The sequence below is a fragment of the Podarcis cretensis genome (genome assembly GCF_951804945.1).
Source record: "Podarcis cretensis genome assembly, chromosome: 7".
NCBI lineage: Eukaryota > Metazoa > Chordata > Lepidosauria > Squamata > Lacertidae > Podarcis > Podarcis cretensis.
In genome coordinates, this window is record NC_137176.1 from 31,149,325 (window position 1) to 31,175,071 (window position 25,747).

A 25,747-nucleotide genomic window follows, 5' to 3' on the forward strand; every position below is an offset into this window, starting at 1 on the left:
GTGTATGTGACTTCTGATGCACCTTCATGTCCTGAGTTTCAAGACAGAGGTAAAGAAAAATTCTCTTTTCAGATTTTTCTAAAAAAGAAACCAGGGTATATTGGACTCTTTGTGCATTAGATTCTAGCTTTCTATCTGCCGTGGAAGTACCTTCACAATTCTGATGTCAACATGAGCATGGTAGTATGAGGCCAAGTATTTAGTTTTTCAGTGACCAAACCACCAGAGAGAGTAATGTACTTGTCAAGTGTGCCTTAAAAAGGCAGCACTAAGAAATAGCAACTTCTATTGTCAAAAGTTGCACAGTTAGTTCCCAACAGATTAGACAGAGATTTTGGTTATTGACAGTCATCGTTACAATAAAAAACTGAATTCTGACAGGTTGAGATTTCAAGTGTCCTAACAACATATTTCTGAAATGCCGCAAACTTATCTAGGACTTCCTAAGTAACCCAAGTCATTTCTGATTGTGTTGTTAAGGGCTTTCATACAAATGCTGCAGTGTAAGGAATAAGGATTATTTCCTACTGCGCTTTTAAATAAATTATCAGTGTCCATAAAGAATATAAATTGGAAGACCATCCTGTGTGTCTTTTGGGGACAGTGGCGTAGCGTGGGTTGTCAGCACCCAGGGCAAGGCAAGTAATTTGCGCCCCCTAACCCGTGGATTTGCGCCCCCTAACCCTAATCCCCAGATGTTGCGCCTGGTGCGGCCGGCCCCCCCTGCACCCCCCACGCTACGCCACTGTTTGGGGATACTATAATATAGCATCCCTGAAGCAGACTATCACTTACAATGAATAGTTTTAACTGATGCATTTTATTATAGTCTTCCTGTCAGGGGTAGCAATGAGCAGACAGCTTGCCAGCTTACCGATTGCTACTGAATTCAGTCGTATTAACATTAACAGTATTGTCAGTCTCTTTATTTATTTATACGCACCAGATGTCTGTCATGTCAGAGAGCAGGGGATGTCATGTAGTCATTCAGCAGGCTGCTGAAGACAACAAAGGCCCACCGATTATATTCCACTCTATTTATTCCTCCCAATGGTTTATTTCAGCATATGATAATGACCCAGAAGGCATTTGGAAGGGGGGTATTATGACTTCAGCAACAGTGCAATCCTATACATGTCTACTCGGAAGCAAGCCCCACTGAGGTCCATGGGACTTAACTCCTCAGTAAGTGTGTATACATCTCTAGCCTAAATCGAGGTTACTTCTGCAGTGCTGGATTAGCAAATAGGCAGAGTAGTCACTGGCCCAAGCCTTTTAGGGGCCCCGCGACAACAGATCAAAATAATATTGATTTGATTTTGAAGGAAATTACAAAAACATATTAGGAGATATTTTGACTGCCTACAGGGTCTCCACAGGGTTTAATCCGGCACTGTATTTCTGATATTTGAAATGAAGATGGAGCTATCAGAAAGCTTTCAGTTCACATGCCGGGATAAAAAGAAACACATTAAATAATCTGTTTTTCTATTAAAAACAGTTTTGGCTCCTGAAACCTGCATTTTCGATGTGGTTTCAAAAAGGGCTTGAAATTGTGTGCTCTTAGAAAATGCTTTATTAGCTAATGGTTGCACTCTGAGCAAAGTTTTCTTAATTAAATACTTGAAATAGGCATACCTTATATGGGGTATCATTTGACTTCCTACTGGAAAACCCTAAATATTCTTACACCTCTTGCCATAGTGCTTATCATGTATTGCTGATTGTATAATGTGCCTGTCTCCCTTTTTGACGACCTTTTCTGGGTCCTGAGTATGCAAAGAGCGAAGTACTCCAGAAAATACATTGCATGCTTCAGGAGCAGACCGTAGTATCACCAAGACTAGTTTTATTCCAAGAGAGATTCCTTCAGGCCTAAGGAAAACAGATCTGCTCTGTCTGTCACAGCCAAGATTGAGATAGTAAGCGTAACATGATAATGCACAGATGTTCTTCTTGGCATTTTACATGACAAAAATAAAGACAGTGCCTGCTATAGAGACTTTAAAGTCGTCCCAAATGATATGCTATCAAGGTAGTAAACATAAAGAGTACAGCTCATGGGCACCTGTTGATAATTGGAAAAGTTTAACACTGATATATGGCAGCAAATTTAATTTGAAAGCTATTTAGAGCTGAGCACACATGGAATCCCTAACAGGTGTGAGCACTTTGATATTTTTGTACAAAGAGAAGCATAGTAAAGTGTAGAAAACTTCACTGAGTTATGTGCTAATTATGCAGCCTTATCTTATACTTGTTTATTTGAAATTAAGTTCTATTAAGTTCAATGGGGTGTGCTGTCACATACGAGCACATAGGGCCTCAGCTTTAGGCTACAGTCTTATGCACACTTACATGAGAATAAGACCTGTACATGACAATACTCTTTTCTTGTTGATTTCTATTCTTTTAATCTACAGTTTCACTTGTGAAACTGAATTCGGAAATAAGATACAGCCATTAATAAATCAGCAGGAATAAACTGAACAAAGGCAACTGTATACTAGATTGTGTTTATTTATTGATGGCATCTTTGCGAATACTAGATTTTAGGAATGAACTGGAGTCTACTTAGTTTTCAAGTGTGCCATTTGGATTTTGTGACAACTGAATTTACACTTTATTGTCCTTCAGCCTTCTTTCTTTATAAACTTACAAGGAATTATGGTGCTTCAATATTTAATACAAGCAAAAGTTACAGATTATAATGCAAGGGGTGAATTATTTAAGAAGGTTTGACTATTGGAAGAAATAATGAGTATCCTCTTCTGAACCGAATACTAGAATTATTGGCTGTAAGGAGAGAGTAGCCATGTAATTAATGGAGTTTTCATAGATGAGGTTTAAAAGGGCCCTTGCTTTAGTTTGGTTTGTAATGCAAATGTGCTAGAAAGTGCTTTACTTTAAATCTCAGTTCAACTATGAACCCAGTGGGAGATCTTAGGCAAGTCATTAGCACTATTCCAGCTATGCACATAGGCTCCATCAGCACAATTGGGAAATGCTGAGTAGGCAGGGTGCCTGATTGTATAATAAGCAGAGCTTACATGCATTCAGTTTGTATGAGTATAGGCTCTTTTGCACAGAAAGTGCATAGGAGGCAAGCTAGGGCCCAGAGTGGGTGCAATCCTGCTCTCCTCCCTGCCCCAATGTGTGTTCAGAAGAATGACTGAACAGCTCTCTCCCCCACCTCAAATCGCCCTTTGCCATGTGGGCATTATAATACCAGCATACAGTGTTGTGGTATTGTAAGGACTTGTTTTGTGTGTGATAATGAATATAACATGCTGGGAGCACTGAAGAGAAATGTTATATAAGCACCAAGTACAATATTTTTCAAAGTATTGAATCCAGAAATCCTGTGAGTGGAACTCCACTCACTGAATGTTATAGAAGGGACAGGGAGAGGTGAATTTTCCCAATTTCTACCACCACCTCTGAAAATCTGCTCCAGAGGGTTGTTATTATAATTATTATTGTTTATTAAATTATGCCACCCTTCATCCAAAGATGTCCACAACATAAAATTACGAGTAAGAACACAAAATACATAACAAAAAACTAACAAAGAAAGACCAATAACCTCCCTCCTACAAACACATTTCAAAAGCCATAGTTGTTTAATCAGCCCAAGGCCTGGTTACAGAGAAATGTTTTGGCATTCCAATTTAAAAGTATTTAATGAAGGCACCGGGCAAGCCTGCCTGGGGAGAGCCACCGCAGAAAAGACCTGTTCATTTGTTGCCACCTTCTGGACCTCTGGGAGAGGGGACACACGAAGAAGGGCCTCAGATGATAATTGCAAGGTCTGGGTTGGTTCATATATGGAGGAGCGGTCTTTAATGGTTGGAGAACACGTGAAGTTGAGGATTGAACAGCATGAGAAATGAGACAGTACAGGCTGCAGAGGTCATGGGCAAAAACTGCCCCACTGTTCTGTGAATAGCAACCTCTAAACCCAAGCTCTTATGAATAAATAAGAACAACTAGGGGTTGTGTCTGACTCTTTATTCAGAGTTGACCCATTGAAATTCATGAATGTAAGTTAGTACTGTCTATAATAATAATAATAATAATTTATTATTTATACCCTGCCCATCTGGCTGAGTTTCCCCAGCCACTCTGGGCGGCTCCCAATCAAGTGTTAAAAACACTAGGAATTTCAGTGGGTCTACTCTGAGTAAGACTGACATTGGATACCATCCAAAGGTTCTAGCTGGTGACTTCACATTCATTTAGTTATTTAAGAAATATGTCCTCTTTTTCAGTAATCCTACTCCAGAATATTATGTTAGCTGCCCTTTAACAATTTAACAACAGGAAAACCCTATATCAAACAACAAAAAAGCAGAAAAAAGCAGAAACAATAGGCACACCACTGGAACAGAATAAGACCAATATGGTAAAGGGCCCAGGAAAATTTAAAAAGCCTTTGTGTGATGCCCAAAATACCTTTGAGCAGGTACTAAGTGGGCCTCTGGGGAGGGAAGCATTTCAAAGGTTCTATGCCATAATTGATAAAATATATTTCATTGGCTGCTACTTAGTTGGGAACACCTGAAGAAGGCAGGTTTGTGCATGAGAAGCACTCCTTCAGGCACACCAGTCCAAAGTCACATGTAGCTTTGAAGGTAAACACCAGCACTTTAAATCTTGTTTGGAAAGGGAGTCAGTATGGTTGTTGAAGCTATGAGACATATTCCAGTTGATGAGTTTCATATCGTAGGCTCGAAACAATATTTTGATGAAGTTTTGAGAAGCCTTCAAAGGCAGCCCTACATAATACATAGTAGTAGCTTAGTCTGGTTTATGGATATTTGTGGACAGATTACCGGTATCTCTGTCTTAGAGGGGTTGTAGCTTGACACACCGGTCTCAGCTGATGGAGGGAACTTTGTACACAGATACATGCCAGTAGTTGCTTTAGTGACCAAGATGGCTCTATCCCCTCTTCTAGTATGTAAACAAGTGCAACTCTTGCCTAAAACAGGCCAAACATTAGTTACCCAGGCATATAAATTTCTTTAGCAGAAGTACGGCAAGAGGTCCTCTGCGTTCAGCTTCTACTATCCCCATGCTCTGGTAATATGTTGCCCCTTTCCCTGCTACAGTGCTGATTAAGACCCAGGAACACCCCTTTTAGCCACCAAAATAACGTTTTGAAGCATTATTGTGGTTTGACAGAGTCGGAAAAGGATATGTTGCAGTGTAGACTGGTGTGGTGGCTTATGCTTTGATATTTCAAACACAGTAGCTAGACTTGGAGCTGGAAATGTGCAGGCCTGTCTCCAGCATTCTGCAGTTGTCTGGCAAGAGCATGTTGTTATGGCAGCTGTTGGAAAATGTTATGTCACAGTGCCCTCTTTCCCTCTGTTCAGGATTAGATATTGTGCTTTTTAAATGCACGTTGTGCAGCTAATAAAAGCTTGTCCTGCATCACAAGCACATTGAAAGGATTGCTAGACTGAACACTTGAGTAGGACAGATCCTGATGCTCAGATGTTATTTGTGTGGCTTACACAAGGTTCTCAGTCTTCATTTTTCTTCCACCTGAACTTCAAAACTGTCCTACTCATTCTATTTTTTTATTAAAAAACTATTCCCTTCCCAAGCAAGGGACCATGTTGGCTTTTAGCTGGAATCATACTGACCTTCCAAGATTGGTTCCTAAAGGCCCCATGCTTTAGCAATATGGGGCAGTAATTGTAACTAAGTATGGATGCAACCTCAGGCACCGAAGGCACAGTAATCTAATGTCTTCCTTTCTAGACCAGTGTTCTGCCTGAGCGTTAACACCACAAGGTTAGTTGGTTATCACTTGTTGATAGGAATGTAGACTATTTCAAGCATTCTTCTACGTCTATTTTTAAGTCAGGCTGGAAATCCATATTTTGGAATTAGTGCAGACTAGAAATGCACAGATTGTAGGAGTCCTGCCTTATCTGCCAAACAAAATGTGCAATATGCAAGACATAACTTAGCTACTTTTCAAGTATAAAGCTTTTGTTGGACTGGTGCTTTAAAAGCACCAGCAAATAAACTCAAACTGAAATCTGATGCAGGTACTGAAGCCTGGCTTGAATGTGTCCTTGGAGTCTTATAATGCCTCTCAGTTGCCTGAATCAAGCATAGAGAAGGGGTGTGAATGTGTGTAGAAACCAGACTGCTATAGAAAGGTAAAATTTACACACAGTTCTTGGTTTGCTTTTCCCTCCGGCCCTGCACATCACTGGGATGTATCTCCTGGAAGGTCACCCGGATGGGAATGTGGCCTTGGTCTGTGAAAGGTTCCCCATGCCTACTTTCAACCATAGATTCCCCTCCCCTGGTAGCTATTTCAGAATACAGTGTAATGATGGTGAAACAACTACTTTTGCTTAGCTAGTTTATAATTTAGAAGCATTAGGTGCATGATAAATCTGTCTAATGACATCACAAATTGAAGGTGTAATACGTTATAATAGCACGAAAGAACAAGAAACTCACTTCGGGAGATCTGTTAACCATAGCGGCATAAAGAATATATCAGAAACAGACAAACTCATCCGTTCCTCTGTTGCTTACCCACAAGGGGTATCTGCAGGGATTGGCTCTGTGATGGTCACCTTATTCTTAAGCATGGGTAGGCAAACTAAGGCCTGGGGGCCGGATCCAGCCCAATCGCCTTCTAAATCCAGCCTGTGGGCGGTCCGGGAATCAGCGTGTTTTTACATAAGTAGAATGTGCCCTTTTATTTCAAATGCATCTCTGGGTTATTTGTGGGGCATAGGAATTTGTTCTTTTTTTCTCTCTCTCTCCCCGAAATATAGTCTGCCCCCCCCAAAGTCTGAGGGACATGGGACTAGTCCCCTGCTGAAAAAGTTTGCTGACCCCCGTTTTTAAGGCTGGGGGATTCAGGACTCTGGTGATGCATCTTGATCCTAACTCACCAATACTTACTTCTGACCAGCAATCTCGGTAGTGCAGTGGGCAAAGAAGCAAGGATCCTGGTTTGAATTCCATTGTACCTGAACTAGGTGTGGGTTTTGGTTTCTCTCAGTTTCTAATTCTTCCAATCTTAAATTCTGTTCTCCATATTGCAAATTTGTTTTTATAAGCTGTCCTGAAAATTTAGCAGCATGTTAGTGCAAATTTCTCCTTTTTTCCAATGTATCTCCCACTAATACATTACATTGTTGTATGTCAAGAACCTGCTGCTTCCATACATTGATTGGACTCCATTTCCCATCAGCCCCAGACAGCAGATTAGGGATGATGGTAATTGTAGTCCAGGAACATCTGGAGGGCCACAGGATCCCCATTGTGTTGCGTGCTATTTCCATTGATGAAGCTGCTCTTCAGCTCATTATAAGTGTTTTTGGACACATTGCTCTGTTAGAGAACTGCATGGCAAGATTTAAAGTTGCACAAATTTCAATTTTTCACAGCATCAGGCCACATTATGCTAGTGGGTCACTGGCAGGAGTCTGAAATGGGTGTCAGTATCTGTCAGTAACAGTTATAAACCATATAAGCTGCCCAGAGTGGCTGGAGCAACCCAGTGAGATGGGTAGGCTACAAATAATAAATTATTACTATTATATTTGTTTCGTTGAAGGATCTGGCGGCCCAATAATTAGTTACGTGGCAGTGGGGGGCAAGATCAGAGATTCATATCCAAGCACCTTTAGATAGAAGAAGAACCCTCTTGCTTTTTATCCAGCACTCACAAAAACCTGAAACTAATCCTTCAAAAATGTTGAGCTTCAAGACAGTGCAATGTGAGTATGGAATGTTATGTAGGAGGTTTTGCCAACCTAGTGCCCCCCAGTGTCTGGGGTTGATGGAAATGGTAGTCAAAAACATCTGGAGGGACCAGGTTGGTGCAGGCTGTTACTGCATCTGCTCCCTGACATCTTTGGTGCTCCAGTTTTGACTTGAGTGTAAGCTTTTCAGCGCTGACGCTCACCAGGGCTCCACCTACTGTTCTCTGCAATAAACTGCATGAACACTCACTGAAGTTTCCTTTTCTTGCACTGTGCCACTTTTGCTTCCTTCTACCACCTCCCTGACGATCCCAGATTGCCGATGCGAGGTGTGAAATTGCATGGCTGTTTTGGGCTAACATGTTTGCATGTATTTATTGCTTGAGAGATTTATATCTGAAGCATAAAAGTTACAAAACATTCACAAGTCCGTCAGCATTATTTTTCAGGAAAATGTTAAGGGTGTAACATGTTTGCATTTTAAGCAATATCCATGGTGTAATGGGGATGTTTCAGGTAGTGGGGACAGACACACGCGTGCGCGCACACACACACACACGTCAAAAAACAACACAATTCGCCTGGTATTGTGAAAGGAACAAATCTCCCAATTTCAGCAAAGCATGACTGGTCCTGGCACTGCTGACAGCAGCACATCTTTATTTAGCAGTGTATGCTGGACATGCTATCCTGGATACTACAGATGTTCACCTCCCACTCCCTTGTAGAAGCAAGGCTGCTTCAAGAAGGACAATAAGGGAGTAGAGAGGCCTGTGTCCTCCTAGGCATTGCCCTTACTGGATCAACACTACTGGCTTGCCTGCTTTCACGTTGAATTCTAGAACGTTCAATCTGGGAACAGCCAACTGTTGGATAGCTTCTGTTAATGTAGCCACCAGTGGACATGAAGTAAGGCTGATTATGCTAATAATGGAGCTAACAGTTATGTACAAATGTGAAAGACTCTGCTCTATTGGTTCATTTCGCTGTCTCTCCTCCGGGGGTCCCAGCAAATTTATCTTTTTAAAATCTAAATTGTTTAACTGATGTTTCTGTTCATAGTTCATTGGTGGCCCTAGTGCTAACACTGAAACAATACAATTATTTCTGACTGAGTGGACATATGTAGGATTGCACTGTTTATCCCTCCTTTTATCAATACCTCAGTGATTAGGATGGCAAAGTTTTCTTTTGCTCTAAAGTGGAAACAGTCAACAATGAGACCATTTTAAAGGTCTATTTCAAGTTTGTTATTCTTCTTCATGAATTCTGAATATTTATTCACTTACAAACTGTATCAATTGCTTCGTATTTGAAAATAATAAACAATCCTGCTAGAATGAGTTACATCATATTCTTATTTGTCTGTGGGGAAAGAAATTGTAAATATCCTATCAAATTAAACCATAATCAAATGTTTTCATTTGGTTTTTAGTACATTTATTTTAATGCAGGTGAAAACCTAGAGATTTAACTTCCATAGCTCAGATATCTTTGAAAGAAATTGTACTGTTTAAAATGCTTCATTTACCATATTATAAGTGACATCTGACTCCACCATACTGAAACCTTCAAAATTGTCCTTTACATTATCATCCCAATCTTCTTTCTCTATCCAGCTTCCTGAACCCAGATTTAAGGAAAGCAACTGAAAAGTATTAGAAGTTTTTTCAACTTCAGAAGCTGAACAGTCTATGTCACTCCCTGTAGTTCTGCTTTCATGGGAGGTTAGTGGTGATGGTCTGTCAGTCAGCAATTCCTTTTTCAGTTGCTCTTCTCTTGTCTGAAAAGAGATGCCTCTTTAAATGGGATAGGGATACAACATTTGTAGAGACATGCATAGGCTAGCACCACAAACAAATTCTTAATGTGAATATAATTAACATGTGGAGGGGAGAGATGGGAATTGCAAAGGTAGGCCCTGCCCTTACCTCAATGTGCTCATCATTGCTTTTAGCACAGAGCTTGCAGGCATACAATTTATAGAAACAGAGATATGAAAGCTAGGAGGTAAATGGCACCTTAAACCTAGGTTATGGGCGCCACAAAGGAGTGTCTACTAGGCGCACTTTTTCATAACCAGAATACAAAGCGAAAATGAATGAACTGCAGCAAAAATATTATGTTCATTTTTCACATGGTCTATTCCTCATCTGAAGACTGCAAAAACAAAGCCGTACTTCCCGTGCCCGCTCCCCTAATAGTCTTATGAGGGTCCCTTTTCTAGTCATCAGAGTGGCTGGAAGTGGGGAGGCAGAAAAAGGTGGTCCTTTTCTTACAGCAGTGGCAATTTTAATCTGAAATCTTAGGCTCAGTACTGCGCCTAGAGCTCAGAAACTGCTAGCGTTAATGAAATTCCTTGTCACAAAACGTGCCTAGAACAATGGGAGTTTCAAACGCTGTTTATAGGTGCATAGGCCCTGTATATATAATCCAGGACCCTTTATTTTGAAGGGTGCATGGAGACAGCCTATGTTCATAGAACTTGTATGTATGCATGCATGCACAGCATGAAAAAAACCACTTTGAATATGTGAAGGTCATGGTCAACCACAGCAATATTGATTTCCCCAACCCCATGCATGAGTTTTACCCACGTTAAGACTATCTGAGTAAGACTGATGTTAGAAGCTGTTGACCTTCCTGTCAGAGTTACAGCTCTATCAGTGCAGTTGTACCTTGGTTTTCGAATAGAATGCGTGTAGGAGCGTCCTGCAGCCAATCGGAAGCTGCAGAAGTTGCACTGCTTGTTTGGCTTCTGAGGCAAAGTTCGCAAACCGGAACACCTACTTCCAGGTTTGCGACGTTCGAGTTCCAAGTTGTTCGTGAATTAAGCTGTTCAAAAGCCAATTTATGACTGTACATTGCATGCTGATGCAGGAACAACAAAAAGCCTTGTGGCACCTTAATGACCTAACACTTATTGTGGCACTACATTTTGGGACTAGAGTCTATTTCACTGGATGCATGTTGAATTTAATCAGATCATAGGATGGAAGGAAGGCAGGAAGGCAGAAAATTTCAAATTTGTTTTAGCCTCTGTCAGTAAACTTGTTTAGAAACACCTCGTCAAGTAAGAGCCAAGTTCAGTAGTAACATGGGGAACAGAAGCTTTCCTAATTCAAAGATACGTTGTGATGTTACATACATTATTGATCGTTAGGTATTCAGATACTAGAATGATGTAGTCAGATTAGTGGATTCTTCTCTTTTCAACACATGGCTTGTTTTCAGAGTCCTCTATTGTTAAATTATGTGCTTCCTTTTGATTTTGAGCTTTTCCAGTTTGGCTGGTGGTTTCTTTGGTGGATTTCCTGTATCTATCAACTGTAGAAATAGTAAAATTTTATGTATGTCCATGAAGGAAGTCTTGTTTTTCAAAGGGGAATTACCTTATTCTACTCTGTGCATGCATGTGAATAAATTAAATCACAGTATTTGAAATAATGTTGAAAAGAACCAAACAAATAGAAAGAGAAATAATGAAAATCTATTTTAACACATTACAATATACTTCAGAGTAGTCATGCATAGTTACTTAGTTGTGTTTAGGTTACTTTGTACATACAGTTCTCAGAGTCCTGCTAATGTTATCTCAGAGTCCTGCTAATGTTATCTCCAATGTTAGGATTTAACTTGTTTGCTACTATTTTTGAATCTTATATTCCATCACCTGCATTTTTTCAGTTCATGTCAACTTTATACAGAGTGTTTCTTTTGTCAATGAAAGCTAATTTGGATTAAAATGCCAAACAGAAAAAACATACCCTAATACCTCAAGTGCCATGTTTCCTCACATGAACCAACTGGACCCTGCATTCTTCATCTTAGGTCCCTCACTGTGTGCCCTCTTCAAGGGAGGTGCAGAGGGTGGCAACATGAGAACAAGCCTTCTCAGTGGTGGCTCCCCGGTTGTGGAATGCTCTCCTCAGAGAGGCACACCTGGTGCCTTCACTATCTGTTTTTAGGTGCTGAGTAAAAACATTTTTATTCACTCAAGTTTCTGGAATTTAGTTCTCTGCATATTTTAGTGGCATGGGGTTGAGTTGGATTTGTATATTTGTTGTATTTTAAAAGGTAAAGGTAAAGGTACCCCTGCCCGTACGGGCCAGTCTTGACAGACTCTGGGGTTGTGCGCCCATCTCACTTAAGAGGCCAGGGGCCAGCGCTGTCCGGAGACACTTCCGGGTCACGTGGCCAGCGTGACATCGCTGCTCTGGCGAGCCAGAGCCGCACACAGAAACGCCGTTTACCTTCCCGCCGGTAAGCGGTCCCTATTTATCTACTTGCACCCGGAGGTGCTTTCGAACTGCTAGGTTGGCAGGCGCTGGGACCGAGCAGCGGGAGCGCACCCCGCCGCAGGGATTCGAACCGCCGACCTTTCGATCGGCAAGTCCTAGGCGCTGAGGCTTTAACATTTAGCGCCACCTGTTGTATTTTAGGTTGCTTTAATTCTTGTTTTATATTTATTTTCTCATCTTGTGTCTTTTGCAAGTCAATTTGAGTTCATTTTTTGAAAAGAAAAAACTGACTAATCATTACAAGAATGAGGGTGTTTTGGGAAGGAGTTTTAGATATAAGGGGCAGCGAAGATTAGGAGACCTTCAGAAATAAATTGATTGAAATAAATATAATAAATGTATTTATTTATGTAGAGATTTTTTATACCAACCTTCACCAGAGATAGTCACAGGGATGTGTACTATAATATAGTTAATATAATATAATATAATATAATATAATATAATATTTCTCATACATGACATAAACAGCTTAATTAAATCAATTCTCAATTCCACAAGAAAGAGCCATTGCAGGAGTAACCCATAGTTCACTGCAGAAATAGTAGCTCAGACTGGAAAGTGTATTTCTGTTAGTTTTGACATTTACTTACTGTGGCATCATCTGCTGCTCTGTTATTAGAGTTTGCACTTGAGGTCTTGATTATTCCTTGCATCCGAAGCTCCTCCAATATGTCTGATGATGTCTGTCTTTCTCTTTCTGTTAAGCTCACTGGTTTCTTGGAAAGTCCACCTCTATGTATGTCTTCACAAACATAAATGTTAATTTTTTTTTTTTTTTGATATGACGGCAGTTTTTTAAATTAGGTTTTTTATTTTTAGAATCATAATAAAAAGCAACATAAGGGCATTTCTTTAAACGTCATTGTTAAGTTTCAGTCCTCTGAATTAATTCATATTTTTGTTTTATAAGGTCCATAATATGAAGAACAGGGGAGTCAAGCTGGGGGAGGGGAGAATTGTGCAAGATAACCTAAATCTGCTAAAGCAAAATACTGAACGCAGTATCTTCTCTGGAAATCGTTCATTAGGTGAGTGTTTGTATAATGAGTTGACAATTTCCATTGATTCGCATCCCCAACTATGGAATGTTGACCCTCAAAAGCCAAAATACCCCTGGGAAAATCCAGAAAAAATGCTCTCTGATTTGTCTAATCATTCCCCTCCTCCATTCCTGCCCTCACCACCAACCAGCGAAAGGCAAGCGAGAAAGTAAAAAATGCTCTCTGTTCAGATAGCTGAATCTATGGTATGTATGGTGAGTTTTGAGTACTAATTCCTCATTTAAGATAAGTGAATTTTCGCATAGTGAAGTGAGAACTGCATGTATCTAGAAATTTTAGCGCAACTCTGTTAAAACAGTAAAAAGTCAGCATCACACCATCTTCAACCAGCCAAAAATATTTAGCCTGCACATGGTATTCAATTTCTGTGGACTCATATTCTATCTATAGATCCTCTTAAACTATTTATAGTTTATCTTGGCTTCCTTTGAAATGGGCTTCTATTAAATTTAAGCAAGAGGAAAATCTGCCATACTTTGAATCAGCCTCCATTTTCCTGCTTCTAGTACCCCTTGTTATATCTGAACACAAGAAGAGCACTCTTTGCTGAGTCAGATCAGCAGACCTAGTCTAGCATCCTGTTCTCACATTGGTCAATCAGATGCCTATTAGGTTCTGCAGACAAGACATGATTATGAACATAATTATTATCCTAAGTTCCTGTCCTGGGTCCCATTCCAATCAGCATGGTTTGTACGGCAAAACATCTCAGGATATGATGTCATGCCATAGACCTTGGTTCAAATGGGAATGTGTTCAGCCTGCTGCATATTTCAACTAGTGCCCACATCACTGTTCCTTGTCTGACTTCTTTTCAGTCCCCCCCCCCCATTGTTCCTCTTTCTGAATTTTTCAGTTTATACACAAACAGTTCATCTCAGCAATACTGACAGCTAGGCACTCCCATTTGTTTCCAGTGGTCATTTCAATAAGCATGCTGGAATAGGAACACATGCTTTCATGCAAAAGGTCCCAAGTTCAAACCATGGTTTCTCCAAGTAAGGCTGGGAAAGACTCTACACTAAAACCCTGGGGAGCTCAGGACTGGCCCTACTGTTGGGCAGAATGAGGAAAGCACTTCAGAAGGCTGTTGGGTAGTAGCAGCAGTCCTTTACAGTTCTTCCCAAGTCTCTCAGCCATTTCCCTCTGTTGCCACATGGGTTTTCCTGGGGCCTCTGGTGTGGTGAAAGACACTATCATGTTGGTTTCTATACATGAAAATGGGAAAGGGGCACCATCTTGTCCTTTGTCTCGGACAGCACAGTTTCTTGGTCTGACCCTGGGGAGAGCCATAGCCAATCAGTGTTGACAGTACTAAGCTAGATAGAGTCTAGACCAATGGTCTGAATTGGTAGAAGGCAGCTTCCAGTGTTCATATTCATATCCATGAGCAACTCCTTGCTACTGTGGGCTGTACAGTAGTACCTCGTTTTGTGACTGGGATCCATTCCGGAGCCCCAGTCACTGGCTGATAAGGACACTGGACAAAGCACCGCATCTGCGCACAGAGCGGTTTGCGCTTCTGTGCATGCGCAAAGCATGATTTAGCGCTTCTGTACATGCGTGAGCGGCACACCCGGAAGTAGCCCATTCTGGTACTTCCGGGTTTCCTGTGGATGTTCAACGGAACGGGTGCTCAACGAGGCGGACGCTAGACAAGGTACCACTGTATATGCATGAAGAGTGCGAGCAAGAAGAAGTAAACCAGAAAGAAAATAAACAGATGAAACATCTAGGCAAGAACTGGCCTTTTTAAAAAATCAGTGGACACAATGCATATGTGCACTGAACATAAAGGTAAAGGGACCCCTGACTGTTGAGTCCAGTCGCGGACGACTCTGGGGTTGCGGCACTCATCTCGCTTTACTGGCCGAGGGAGCCGGCGTTTGTCTGCAGACAGCTTCTGGGTCATGTGGCCAGCATGACTAAGCTGCTTCTGGCGAACCAGAGCAGCGTACGGAAACACCGTTTACCTTCCCGCCGGAGCGGTACCTATTTATCTACTTGCACTTTTTGGTGTGCTTTCGAACTGCTAGGTTGACAGGAGTAGGGACCAAGCAATGGGAGCTCACCCCATCACGGGGATTCGAACCGCCGACCTTCTGATCGGCAAGCCCTAGGCTCTGTGGCTTTTAGCCATTCTCTACCTGCTACCGAACATAAAACACTGCTTTATGTTACTCAAATGCTAGTAATTCACACCTGTGTTTTGTTCATTAGCTGGTGGTAACTTTCCTGTACCGCTGTCTGGCAGCCTTCCTTCACTTGAATAATCTTCAGCACCTGACCCACCTTGGGAGACAGTGTTAACTGTTCCAGTAAGTGGATCATTTTCAGCCTGGGGAAAAATTGATATTAGCATTTATCTTCACAAAATTTATACAGTATAGAACAAACTCCAGTTGTTGAGTTTACTGGTGTACTTTGCTCAATTGTTTAAGTCTATTCTGTTCTCCTGAAGCTTGCCACGGAGGGAGAGAAGGGCTGAGGAAGATTAGCGCCCCCTGCCCTGGTATGACAGTGGTGATAGTTGTAAAAGTAATCAAGGTTGTTGTAAACTTGGCTGCTTCCCGTTCACTAATCCTGGCCTGCTTTGCATCTCATCACCCTTGGTTTGCTTGCACTGCAAACGTGCATCGCACTGGATAGCAGAGCATTGTCTCTGACCATATATTACAGCTAAATTATATGTGCTGATGCAGCAGTAGATTCTTCCAAGCCACACAGGCAAATCCAGCTCCTATTGACATAGGTTTTGCTCGTTAGTCTTGCCATTGCTGCACTGCTACCTAATTTTTTTTTTCAGAGAACTGCACAAATTTGTACAGTGATTACATGCAACACTGCATAACAGTCCATTCCTCTGTCCCCACATTCCCCTCAGTAGGAAAAATAAGAAAAGACCAAGTTGGGGGAGGGGATGCAGGAAAATACTGGAAGTAAAGGAGGCTAGAAAAATGGATCACCATGCCTAACACATGATAGCAACCATGATCATGGTTACAGGGTTCATTTCTCCAAAATCAGTTTTTGTTACATTAACTAGGAACGTTTATCCCTTTTACATCCTGCATTTGTGCTTCCCATAGCATCTGTTTGGTCACAGGGGGAAACTGAATCCTAGAATAGACAGCTCTTTGGTCTGTTCCAGTGGAGCACTTCTCATGTTCTTATGTTAAACATAACTTCCTGTAGCACCTGCGTTGTGTTCTATACATTTTCAGCACAGGTGATTCAAATCAGCTGTGTTGGGTAAATCCATTTTAATTCAGTGTTGATCAGTGCTGTAATTGGCAGCACTGGGCTTCAGCCTGTACCGTGAGAGAGAATAGAGGCAAACCAATCTCTCTTCTACTGCTGATGCAGGAGGGGTGTTCGTTTACTATCATTTTTTGAGACATTTAATGTATAAAGCAGTCGTGTGACTTAACAAGATATGCTGCAAACACGTAGCATCAATTTAAAAGCTGAAGAAAAAAATCAAGTACAACACCAACATTTCCTAAAGTGCTAATCTAGCAATGCAACAAAAAGGACAAATCCTACCCAACCCCACTCAAAAGATGAGTGGCACAGATAAATTGGTAGGGGGGCCACCATTGTAAAAGCCCATTTTCATGTTGCCACCTCTGCACGTCAGATGAGGCACGTGGGAAAGGGCCTCTGATGAAGACTGAAGTCAGGGCCTGGACTTGTTCATGTGGGTAGAGGTGGTCCTTGAGATTTTGCTGCTTCCTACAGGAGTCTGTTTGCTTCCATTGTGCTACACTGTATGTGTAAATAAGGCAGACATTGTAGAGATACCACCATTCTCTAGTGATCTCCCGTCTAAAGGAAGCAAAGCGTGGCAACACTGATCTTGGAAAGTAACCATTTGTAGAAGTAGAGAAATCTAAGCAACATATTACCTGCTTTTTGACTTCTCTGCTCTGATGTGGATTATTGGATGATGGTTCCTTGACAGTTGCCCTGCTGGAAGTGCTGCAACCCATGTTGTGACAAGTGCTTCTTTGGAAGCAGAACAGGGAGCTCAGCCTCCTGTTTTTCACAGAAACCATCACTATGGACTTAAGCTGTTGCCAAGGCCTGTTGCTACAATAAATCACTCCCAGCAAAGTGCTTTTGTCTAGCATTTAGCACACTGTAGAACTCTGCATCTTAGCTTGGGTGACCCTGCCTAAGCATAGACAATTGCCCCAGGTCAGATGTGAACAGCAGAATGGCAGCAAGAAATATTGGTAGATTCTTCCCAGTTATGGAGGGAAGGAACATTTTTACGCTGACCATTTTCCTGCATCAGCTTGCATCCCGTTCCTTTGCTGTAGCTGCAAAATAATGGTAACAACATTTTTAAGAACGATGGAAAGTTCATCAAGAGAGTGCAACTGTCCAGGTTTCCATTGGTAAAAAACATCAGAGACAGAAACCCTAAATATATAAGGGGATTAGACAACAACAACTGCTAGGGAAGCTTTTTAAAATGCATGTGTGTAAACCAGTTCTTACAATGAGTTTCACACAGCACCCTCCTTTGCTAATTGTTCTCCATACATTAAAAAAAAGAAAAGAAAACTCAATTTCTTGCTCCAGTCATGCAAAACATGAAAATACAGAAAAGGAAAGGAAAATCATATAAAAGAGGCAGCCAAGACATTAGTTTTCTTGAAGTCTAATGTTTTTACAAGCTAGCTGTTTGTTGACTTGAAGTGGCTAGCAGTTATCACCTAAGTATGATCAGTTAGCTGCTGTTTGGCCTGAGACTATTATTTCCCCGAATTTTCATGTTGGGTGTCCATGTGAAAATGAGGACAGGACTCCTACAGAGGTGGTTTTAGGGTAGCTAAACCGATTCGCCTGCTCTGGGTGCTTCACTGCAGGGGGAGTCACAACAATATGTGGGAGGCCACTGATTTCTCATCCCTGTGGCAGAACATAGCAGTGCTTTGTATGAGAGAGTGTGCAGATCTCCTGCTGGCTGCAAGCACATGTCTTCATCTGAAATCTAAAAGATACCATGTTCCTGTAAGCCCTGTTGCTATGGAAAATACCAGGATTTTATTGAGAGCTCTCTGCCTAACCTTAAGCCAGCCCAGAGATTCAGAAGTACCAAAAGAAGAATGTTACCCAAGCTGATCTCAGAACAGCAGAATGCTGGGAAAATAAAACAACGAGGGCTAAATTCAAACCAATAGACCATTCTCCACCACCCCACACACAATTATTTCCAGGAAGAAAGGATTTATTGCATGTATTAAGGGGTTCTGGTATTGTGGGGAATAGTAATAGTTCTTTTGCAGTAGCCAAAGACTAGGAGGGAGTGTTGCTCATGGATAATCAGTGACATGAACATCCTATCTATCTGTGGTACTGAGATATGAATACAGACTTTGTTTTTGCTAGGCATTTTCTGATTATTTTAATGTCTGCATACATAATAAAAGCCAGCAGAGGGCAACAGTATCTCGTTGGAAAATAATAACAAGAATTGCACTGCAATTATGTTAACAATTGCACTACTGTACTGTTTATGTTACATAGTAATTTTGCCCATTATATTGGAATAAGCGTAATATTAAAAAGAGGGTTGGGTAACCCTGATGCCATGTATTGGGTTTTTAAAATGCATAAATAATACTTCTGATTGAATGCTTAAAAATACATTTAAGCACATCCCCATTCAGATAGAAATATGCAGTTTCATCTTCCAAGATATCAACAGATATTCACTAGCAGAGAACTGTGACAAAAGCTTTGTGGTTTCTAAAACACAATTTGAGCTCCCATTCATGTCAAGTACAGGCAAATGTTTGCTGGTGAATTTCTAACAGATTCAGGGTACTTTATGAAACTGGAATGTAAATCTCTTATAAAAGTTACTCTCTCTTGTTTGTCAGGGTGAGCCTCTGATGCTAATGGCAGCTTTCTTAAGTCACCTCTTAGCTTTGGATGCATCATAGAACTCTAGGGCTGATGGGAATCTAGACTCAGGGCTACCATGATGAAATGACACCCCAGATTAAGAGCAGCTTCAGCATTGTCTCAATTTCTATAATTTTTGAACATGTTGGTTTTTTATTCCCCTGGGAACCCATTTCATGACTTAGTTGTATTATTTACAGGCAGGTGTTATCTGTGTCATATAAATTAATCAGTTTGTAAATCTGTATTTATTCACATTTTGACAAGTGGTAGAAACATGGATATTCAGCCAAGCATCGGACTAAAGTGGCGCCTCTTGCTTGGCAGATGTATTTATCTTGCTAGCATATTGACTAGTTTTATATTAAGTTGTATTTAAATGAATCATTGTGTTACTGTAGGTTGATGTTTTTTTCCTCTCTGGGATTGTGTGAACCACGAAGAGCAGGTTGTAAATAATTTATATAAACATAAATAATATATAAGCAGTTAAAAACCAAATTGTTTATTCAAAGTTCCTAGAATCTTTTTCAATTTTAAGAACAAGTGAAATGTCATATCAAGCTCCTGGACGTTGTCCCAACATTGAGTTGACCAGTATAAATACTACTACACTTTTAGAGAAGATGAACTGGGCCTCCCCCCCCCCCAATTTCTGCTGTTGGATTAAACTCAATTTGAGCATCTCTGGCTGTTGCCTGGGTTGCATGCTCCTAAATCTGGTCCTGGTGAAGAATTTGCATTGTCTCTGGCTAATTCATCCTGGGATTGGGTCATTGTTTGGTGTCAACTGGAGATTAAGAGTTCCACATGCAAGACTGTCCCATACTCCCATAGTAATTAGATACAATGGGATTACTATGACAAGTTTTTATTATTATTAATTAATCACAATACATACAACATTTATGTTCTAGATCAGTGATTCCCAATTGGGGTCTTGCTTAGCACACCCAGTTGGTCTGTGGGACCATTCACATAACAACATCCACCATATATTTATCAAAATTTTCAAAAGTAGGGGATCCATGGCTTGGCTTTTGAAAAATGGGCTTGGCTTTTGAAAAATGCAGTACTCAGCTAATTGGGAACCCCTGCTCTAGATAGTTTTTTAGCTAGGTCCCTGCACAATAATAAGCTTTAAAATTTGCTATTAAAGCTCTTTCAAAACATAAGAGTTGTCATTAGGAAAGTTTTCTCATACAACACCCATTCCACTACCAGAAGCCTTGTTCTTAATGTGCTGCAACAGGCAAATCCAATCATTGTCTTGTACTTGCAAAAGATGTTTCACAACCCCTAGCTGCTGTTGCTTCTTCTTCTTCTTCTTCTTCTTCTTCTTCTTCTTCTTCTTCTTCTTCTTCTTCTTTGGCGATCACTTGTAGCTGAGTAAAATTGTCTTCCAAATCAGGGTTTTAGCAGTGAGTCCGTAAGTGACTGTGGAGACCAGTTCTGGATCCGCACATCCTTCCACAGTGGGGACATAGGTTTCCAGGCGGGAGTTGATCATGGTGAGGGTTTGCCAAGCGTGCCTTCCTCTTAGCACGTTTCTCCCTGTTGTCCTAGCAAACCATGGCTATTATTACAGCAGGTGACAGTTAAGCTTGTGTGCTAGTGCTTACACAACAAGGCCTATTTTCGATCCTCTTGCACTAAACACATTGGATCTCAACCAAAGGGTTACCTCCCACTAAGCTATTTGCAGGGTAGACACATTGAAGTCAGTTTGACTTAATTTTGCCATGGCCAATGGGTCTACTTTGAAGATGACTTAGTGGATACAAATCATAAAGTCAGTTTTCTGCACTCCCAATTGTTGAATGGCTTCTGTTTGTCTCATGGAACAGTCATTTGTTATTACTGGAGATGTTTCTTGTATGAGTTTAGCTTTCCACTGAGCCATGTAGTGCCTTCTCTGGTAGGATGCCTTGGAGAGGCCCTTCCATCTTAGCCTGAACAACTTGATAGAAAGTTAAATGGAATGCAATCCAGCATACATCACCCAAGACTCCCTGGGTATCCCTTATATATTAAAAAAAATACCTGAAAGCAGAATCTGTGTTTTAAATAAGAGAGACTTCACAACCTTGAAATGGAGGAAAAAATTGAGGCAGCATATAAAGCACCATGGAAACACCAAAATAAAAAGCCTGAAAGGACAAAATATTGAAGGAATAGAGTGCCTTTGTGCACAAATGTGAATTTCAACCAGGGTGAGTAGGCAGGTACAACTGTACGATGCTGTTCTATACATAGAGAGAAGAGAAATCAGTTTGCTTCTTCCCCTCTCTGAAAAGCATCCGCCTCTAGCATGGAAGGCGGTGGCTATTTTTAAATCCCACAGCAACATTTCACAGCAACTGCATCTGAAACATGTTTTCAAATGACTGATCAGAGTAGTTGGGGATCAGATGAAAAAAAAATGTAATAGGAGTCTGAATCATCTTGAAATAGGAGACAAAAGAGACTATGCTGAGTAATGGTCAGAAAAAAATCAGCTACAACAACACTACAAACACATTAATAAGAGAGAGTTGGGGAACTTCCAGACGGTGCTGATTTAGGGGATCACATGAGCTTTCTAGCATATCTGATCTTTTCAGTAAACAGCCGGTGTCTTGGCAGTATGTATAATAGGCAGTGCTGACTTCTCAACCAGAATGTCTGGTTTCCAGTGTCTTAAGTGCTATGGCACTGGTAGCCAGTGTGCTTTACTGCAGATGGTGGTCTACAGCTCCCATCACCTGCTTCAGCCAATGATCAGGTATGGTGGGAGTTGGACTACGAAATCTAAATGGCACCACACTGGCTATCCCTGTGGTGTCCTGTGTGTAGTAGGTCCTCTGCATAGAGGAGAAATGCTACTGGGTGACAAAGAGAAGGTGTAACTGCTCAAAAACTACTTTGCGTCTGTCTTCACCCAAAAGGAAAGCACTTGCCAACCTGGTGATAACAGAATAAAGTATCCAAGGAGGGAGCTGCAGTCCAAGATAGGAAAAGAGGTGGCAAGGGAACACCTAGCTACTTTAAATGAATTCAGATTTCCAGGACCTGATAAGCTGCACCCAAGGGCACTAAAGGCGCTTGCAGATGTAATCTCAGAGTCTCTGTGTGTAATCTTTGACAATTCTTGGAGAGCAGGTGAGGTCCCTGTGGGTTTGAGGCAGGCAAATGTTGTCGCTATCTTCAGAAGTCAGGGAAAAGAAGACCCAGGTAACTACCAACTAGTCAGCTTGTTGTAGAAACCAGGAAAGGTCCTCGAACAGATAATTAAATGGTTGGTGTGTGAGCACTTAGAAAAGGATGCAGTGGTTACTAAGACCCAGTATGGGTTTCTCAAAAACAAGTCATGCCAGATAGAATTACAAGATGAATGGATCAGGGGAACACCTGGTTTGCTAGTGAAAAGGATCTAGGGATCCTCATAGACCATGAGCTTCACATGAGTCAACAGTGTGATGCAGCAGCAAAAAAAGCTAATGCTATTCTAGACTGCATCAACAGAAGTATAGTGTCCAGGTCAAGGGAAGCAATCGTATTTGGTATTTTAAAAATAAGTAGAAGCAATGGACTACTGATCTAGATCAGGACCATTTTTGAGGGAGGTTGGAGGGAATTTAACCATTTGCCCTGACATGCCCCTCCTCTCTGCTATTTGCTTTGAAAGAGAAGCTTCAGTTGTTGCCGACGAGAACTTCTTACCCAATGCAAAGAGCAGGTACTAGTGCAGTGGCAATGAAGAATCTGGATCAGTATTGTAACAGAGACAAAGGGTTAAGGCTTTCTCTTTACGTGACATAGTCCTAATTCAGGGCTCCCTACAGCTATTTACAGCTTTGAAAATCACACAATTACTCATTGCATGAATTATGTCACACCTCTCTTTGAAGAACTATATGCTTTATTTTTCTAGTGGAGTTCCTACACTGAAATGTTATAATAAAAATATTTTTATAAAAAATAGTTTCTAAATGTCCACAGAGGATTATTTAAGACTTGAAATGTTTTCAGTCTTCTGAATTACTTCTGTGCTCATGTAATGATAATTTGACTCATGTTTTGTCTACACTACAGATTTTGCAAGTGCACTTATTGGTAAAAAGCAGTGTGTGTGTTCAAGAGAGAAAGAACAGTCTGTTACCATTGCAAATGAAAATAAGTAGAAGGCAAATATGCAGTTTAAATATAAAACCTCTACTTGCATTCCATTTGCTCATTAACAAATAAGTACTATTTCGATACAATCTGTTAACACACTAATTCTTTTGTAAGCAGAAGAAACTATGTTCCCAAGCTTTTGGTTAGTAACAGAGCTGCCAGATCCCCCCACCCCTTGACACAGGCTTTGGACCTTTAACAACATAGCAGGCAGAAATTCAACAGGTGGTTTCCCAACATGAAATTTCCCTGGTGGGTGGAAATCTGCACCCATTGAATCACTTCACGTCATATGGCTATGAATATCTCAACCTCTTGCTGAGGAAGTAGCAACCTTAAACCCAGTAGGCAATTCAGCTCAGAACAGACTTCAAACTTGCATCTACGGTGAAATCTGAAAATACAACTCTAAATACATAATCCATTATTTGAATTGTAAATCAATACTCTTTGCACCCATCTGAGGCAAGGCACCTTAATCTGGAGGTCATGTACTCTAAGCTTCATTTTAGCCTAATTATCCCATAGAAATGAACATGTCAATAAAACGATACAGATTTTTAAAATGGCTTTCTTTCCCAGGGAACCCTATGAAAATTTTCTGTCTCATCTCTGCTAACTGCTTGCAGGATACTCCCTCCCCACCCCCAACTCTTCTTTCCTTTCAGAAGACAGTTATCCTTTTTATAGATTCTGTTCTGTGTGTATCCAGCTGAAAGCTTATCATGCCAAACAGGAATTAATACAACAGGGCTGCAAACCTTTTGGGCCAGAGGGCCCATTTGGAATTTTCAGAAAGTGCCATGGTACCAGTCACAAAATGGCTGCCACATCCAAAAGTACAAAAAACAAAAGAAAGGAACACAATGGTGTGGGCACCAGCTTCCCCATCAATGGGAAAAAAACACACCAAAACTACATTAAAGGTAAAAGGTAAAGGTACCCCTGCCCGTACGGGCCAGTCTTGACAGACTGGGGTTGTGCGCCCATCTCACTTAAGAGGCCAGGGGCCAGCGCTGTCCGGAGACACTTCCGGGTCACGTGGCCAGCGTGACATCACTGCTCTGGCGAGCCAGAGCCGCACACGGAAACGCCGTTTACCTTCCCGCTGGTAAGCGGTCCCTATTTATCTACTTGCACCCGGAGGTGCTTTCGAACTGCTAGGTTGGCAGGCGCTGGGACCGAGCAGCGGGAGCGCACCCCGCCGCAGGGATTCGAACCGCCGACCTTTCGATCGGCAAGTCCTAGGCGCTGAGGCTTTAACCCACAGCGCCACCTGCGTCCCCATTACAAAACTACATTAGCCACCAGCATACCTGCTCACAGGGAGAAGTCCTTTGTACCTGTCCTTCAACATTCTGTCCCCCCACCCAAAAATATCACCCTGTCGTCATACCTTGCTCTTCTCTGTTGTTGCTGCTTGTTTTAACGACTTGGGGGGCTGGATATACATAACCTGGTGTTGCACACCTTTCCCACTTATTTCTTCCTGGTTGAAGTGTTCCAAGGGGACAGCAACAATCTTCAGGGTTTTAGGCTGCCATCCTCACCATGTCTTCTCAGAAGCAAGCCCTACTGAATTCACTGGGGTTTACTCCCAGGTAAATGGGATTAGGATGGCAGCTGCTTCACAAATATTCACTATCCTGCACCTAAATTGATCTAAATCCCCAAATTACCTCATTAATATGGAAGGGAGGTGCAATGGCAAGCCGACAAACTCTATTAATCAACCCCCTGGTTCTAAAACTGAAAGCTGTCAACATGCCATATTCAGGTGCACAGTTTATAAAGGGCTCCTGACATTGAAGTACAGAAAGCTGCACAGTTCCTTTGAAAGATGTGTATTTTAATACTGAATCTGAAAAAGGCTCGGATAAAAATAGCAGCCATGAGTAAATGGCTAAATATGTTTTACTTTAGGGGTGGGGGAGAAGACTCATACAAAGTGATTAAGTAGAAAACCCGCATATAGTATTAATCTGTACTATGATTCATATTAGGCATGTGTTTATAAATATTCATAGTTAGCTCCTACAAATCTGATTAACTGACTCTTCTGACATCACTGCAACCCTTTTATATAATCCTGGTACATCATACCTCGGCGTTCTACTCATGTCTCTGAATATAATTTTAACACATTTTGCTTTAATTCAGGGCCGATTCTCACTCTACTGAAGGGCATACTGAGATCTATATTATTGGCTTTTTGCAAGCCCCTTCTTTTGCCTTCATGTATGATATTACTTCACATCCCATGTAGAGATAGCCTTCTATTGTCTGGTCGTGATGAGATTTTCCTTAGCCCATGGTATTGAGACATCAGACTCAGCCTTAGCTGGGGAGAGTGACTAGCGCTACACTTGCCTGCCTCCAAAACCTAGAACAAAGTTTGGAAAACACATTGAATCCTTTCAACAGAGCAGGTACAAAACTTTCCCCCTTCCATGGCATTTTGGGATAATAAAACATTGTGAGATTATATATTTATTGAAAAAATTAATCTTTAAAATCAACAGAAGTTTTCAAGTGACTAAGTGCTCATTAGGCTTTG

General features: G+C 41.2%; 1 protein-coding gene and 1 long non-coding RNA gene across 6 annotated transcripts; one reads left to right on the forward strand and one right to left on the reverse strand.

Annotated features, from left to right (window-relative positions):
* Window positions 1–13,068, forward strand: LOC307219824. Its single transcript, XR_013840584.1, has 3 exons — window positions 1–49; window positions 1,065–1,185; window positions 12,963–13,068. It is a non-coding gene; the product is annotated as an uncharacterized lncRNA (long non-coding RNA).
* STMND1 (stathmin domain containing 1) lies at window positions 9,160–25,747 on the reverse strand. 5 transcript variants are annotated; one of them, XM_079983311.1, is made up of 5 exons: window positions 24,587–25,619; window positions 17,398–17,438; window positions 15,316–15,451; window positions 12,643–12,794; window positions 9,161–9,531 (listed from the first exon to the last, which is right to left on the reverse strand). In XM_079983311.1, the coding sequence occupies exons 2-5, from the start codon at window positions 17,398–17,400 to the stop codon at window positions 9,262–9,264; spliced, it is 561 nt and encodes a 186-aa protein (XP_079839437.1). In that variant the 5' UTR covers window positions 17,401–17,438; window positions 24,587–25,619; the 3' UTR covers window positions 9,161–9,261. The 5 variants fall into 5 exon arrangements, 4 of the variants coding, with proteins under 4 accessions (XP_079839435.1, XP_079839437.1, XP_079839434.1 ...); XR_013840572.1 differs by lacking the exons at window positions 17,398–17,438; window positions 24,587–25,619 and adding exons at window positions 10,897–11,075; window positions 17,022–17,374 and having other exon boundaries at window positions 9,406–9,531; XM_079983309.1 differs by lacking the exon at window positions 17,398–17,438 and having other exon boundaries at window positions 9,160–9,531; window positions 24,587–25,747.

What these genes read in the sequence shown, in the direction of transcription:
- STMND1 (XM_079983308.1), bottom strand. Translation starts at nt 17,246, where the DNA reads ATGCTAGACAAAAGCACTTTGCTGGGAGTGATTTATTGTAGCAACAGG. An exon ending in GCAGAGAAGTCAAAAAGCAG is followed by an intron (nt 15,452 to 17,021) that starts GTAATATGTTGC and finishes ATTTTTCCCCAG; the next exon opens with GCTGAAAATGATCCACTTAC. An exon ending in GAGCAGCAGATGATGCCACA is followed by an intron (nt 9,532 to 12,642) that starts GTAAGTAAATGT and finishes ATCTCTTTTCAG; the next exon opens with ACAAGAGAAGAGCAACTGAA.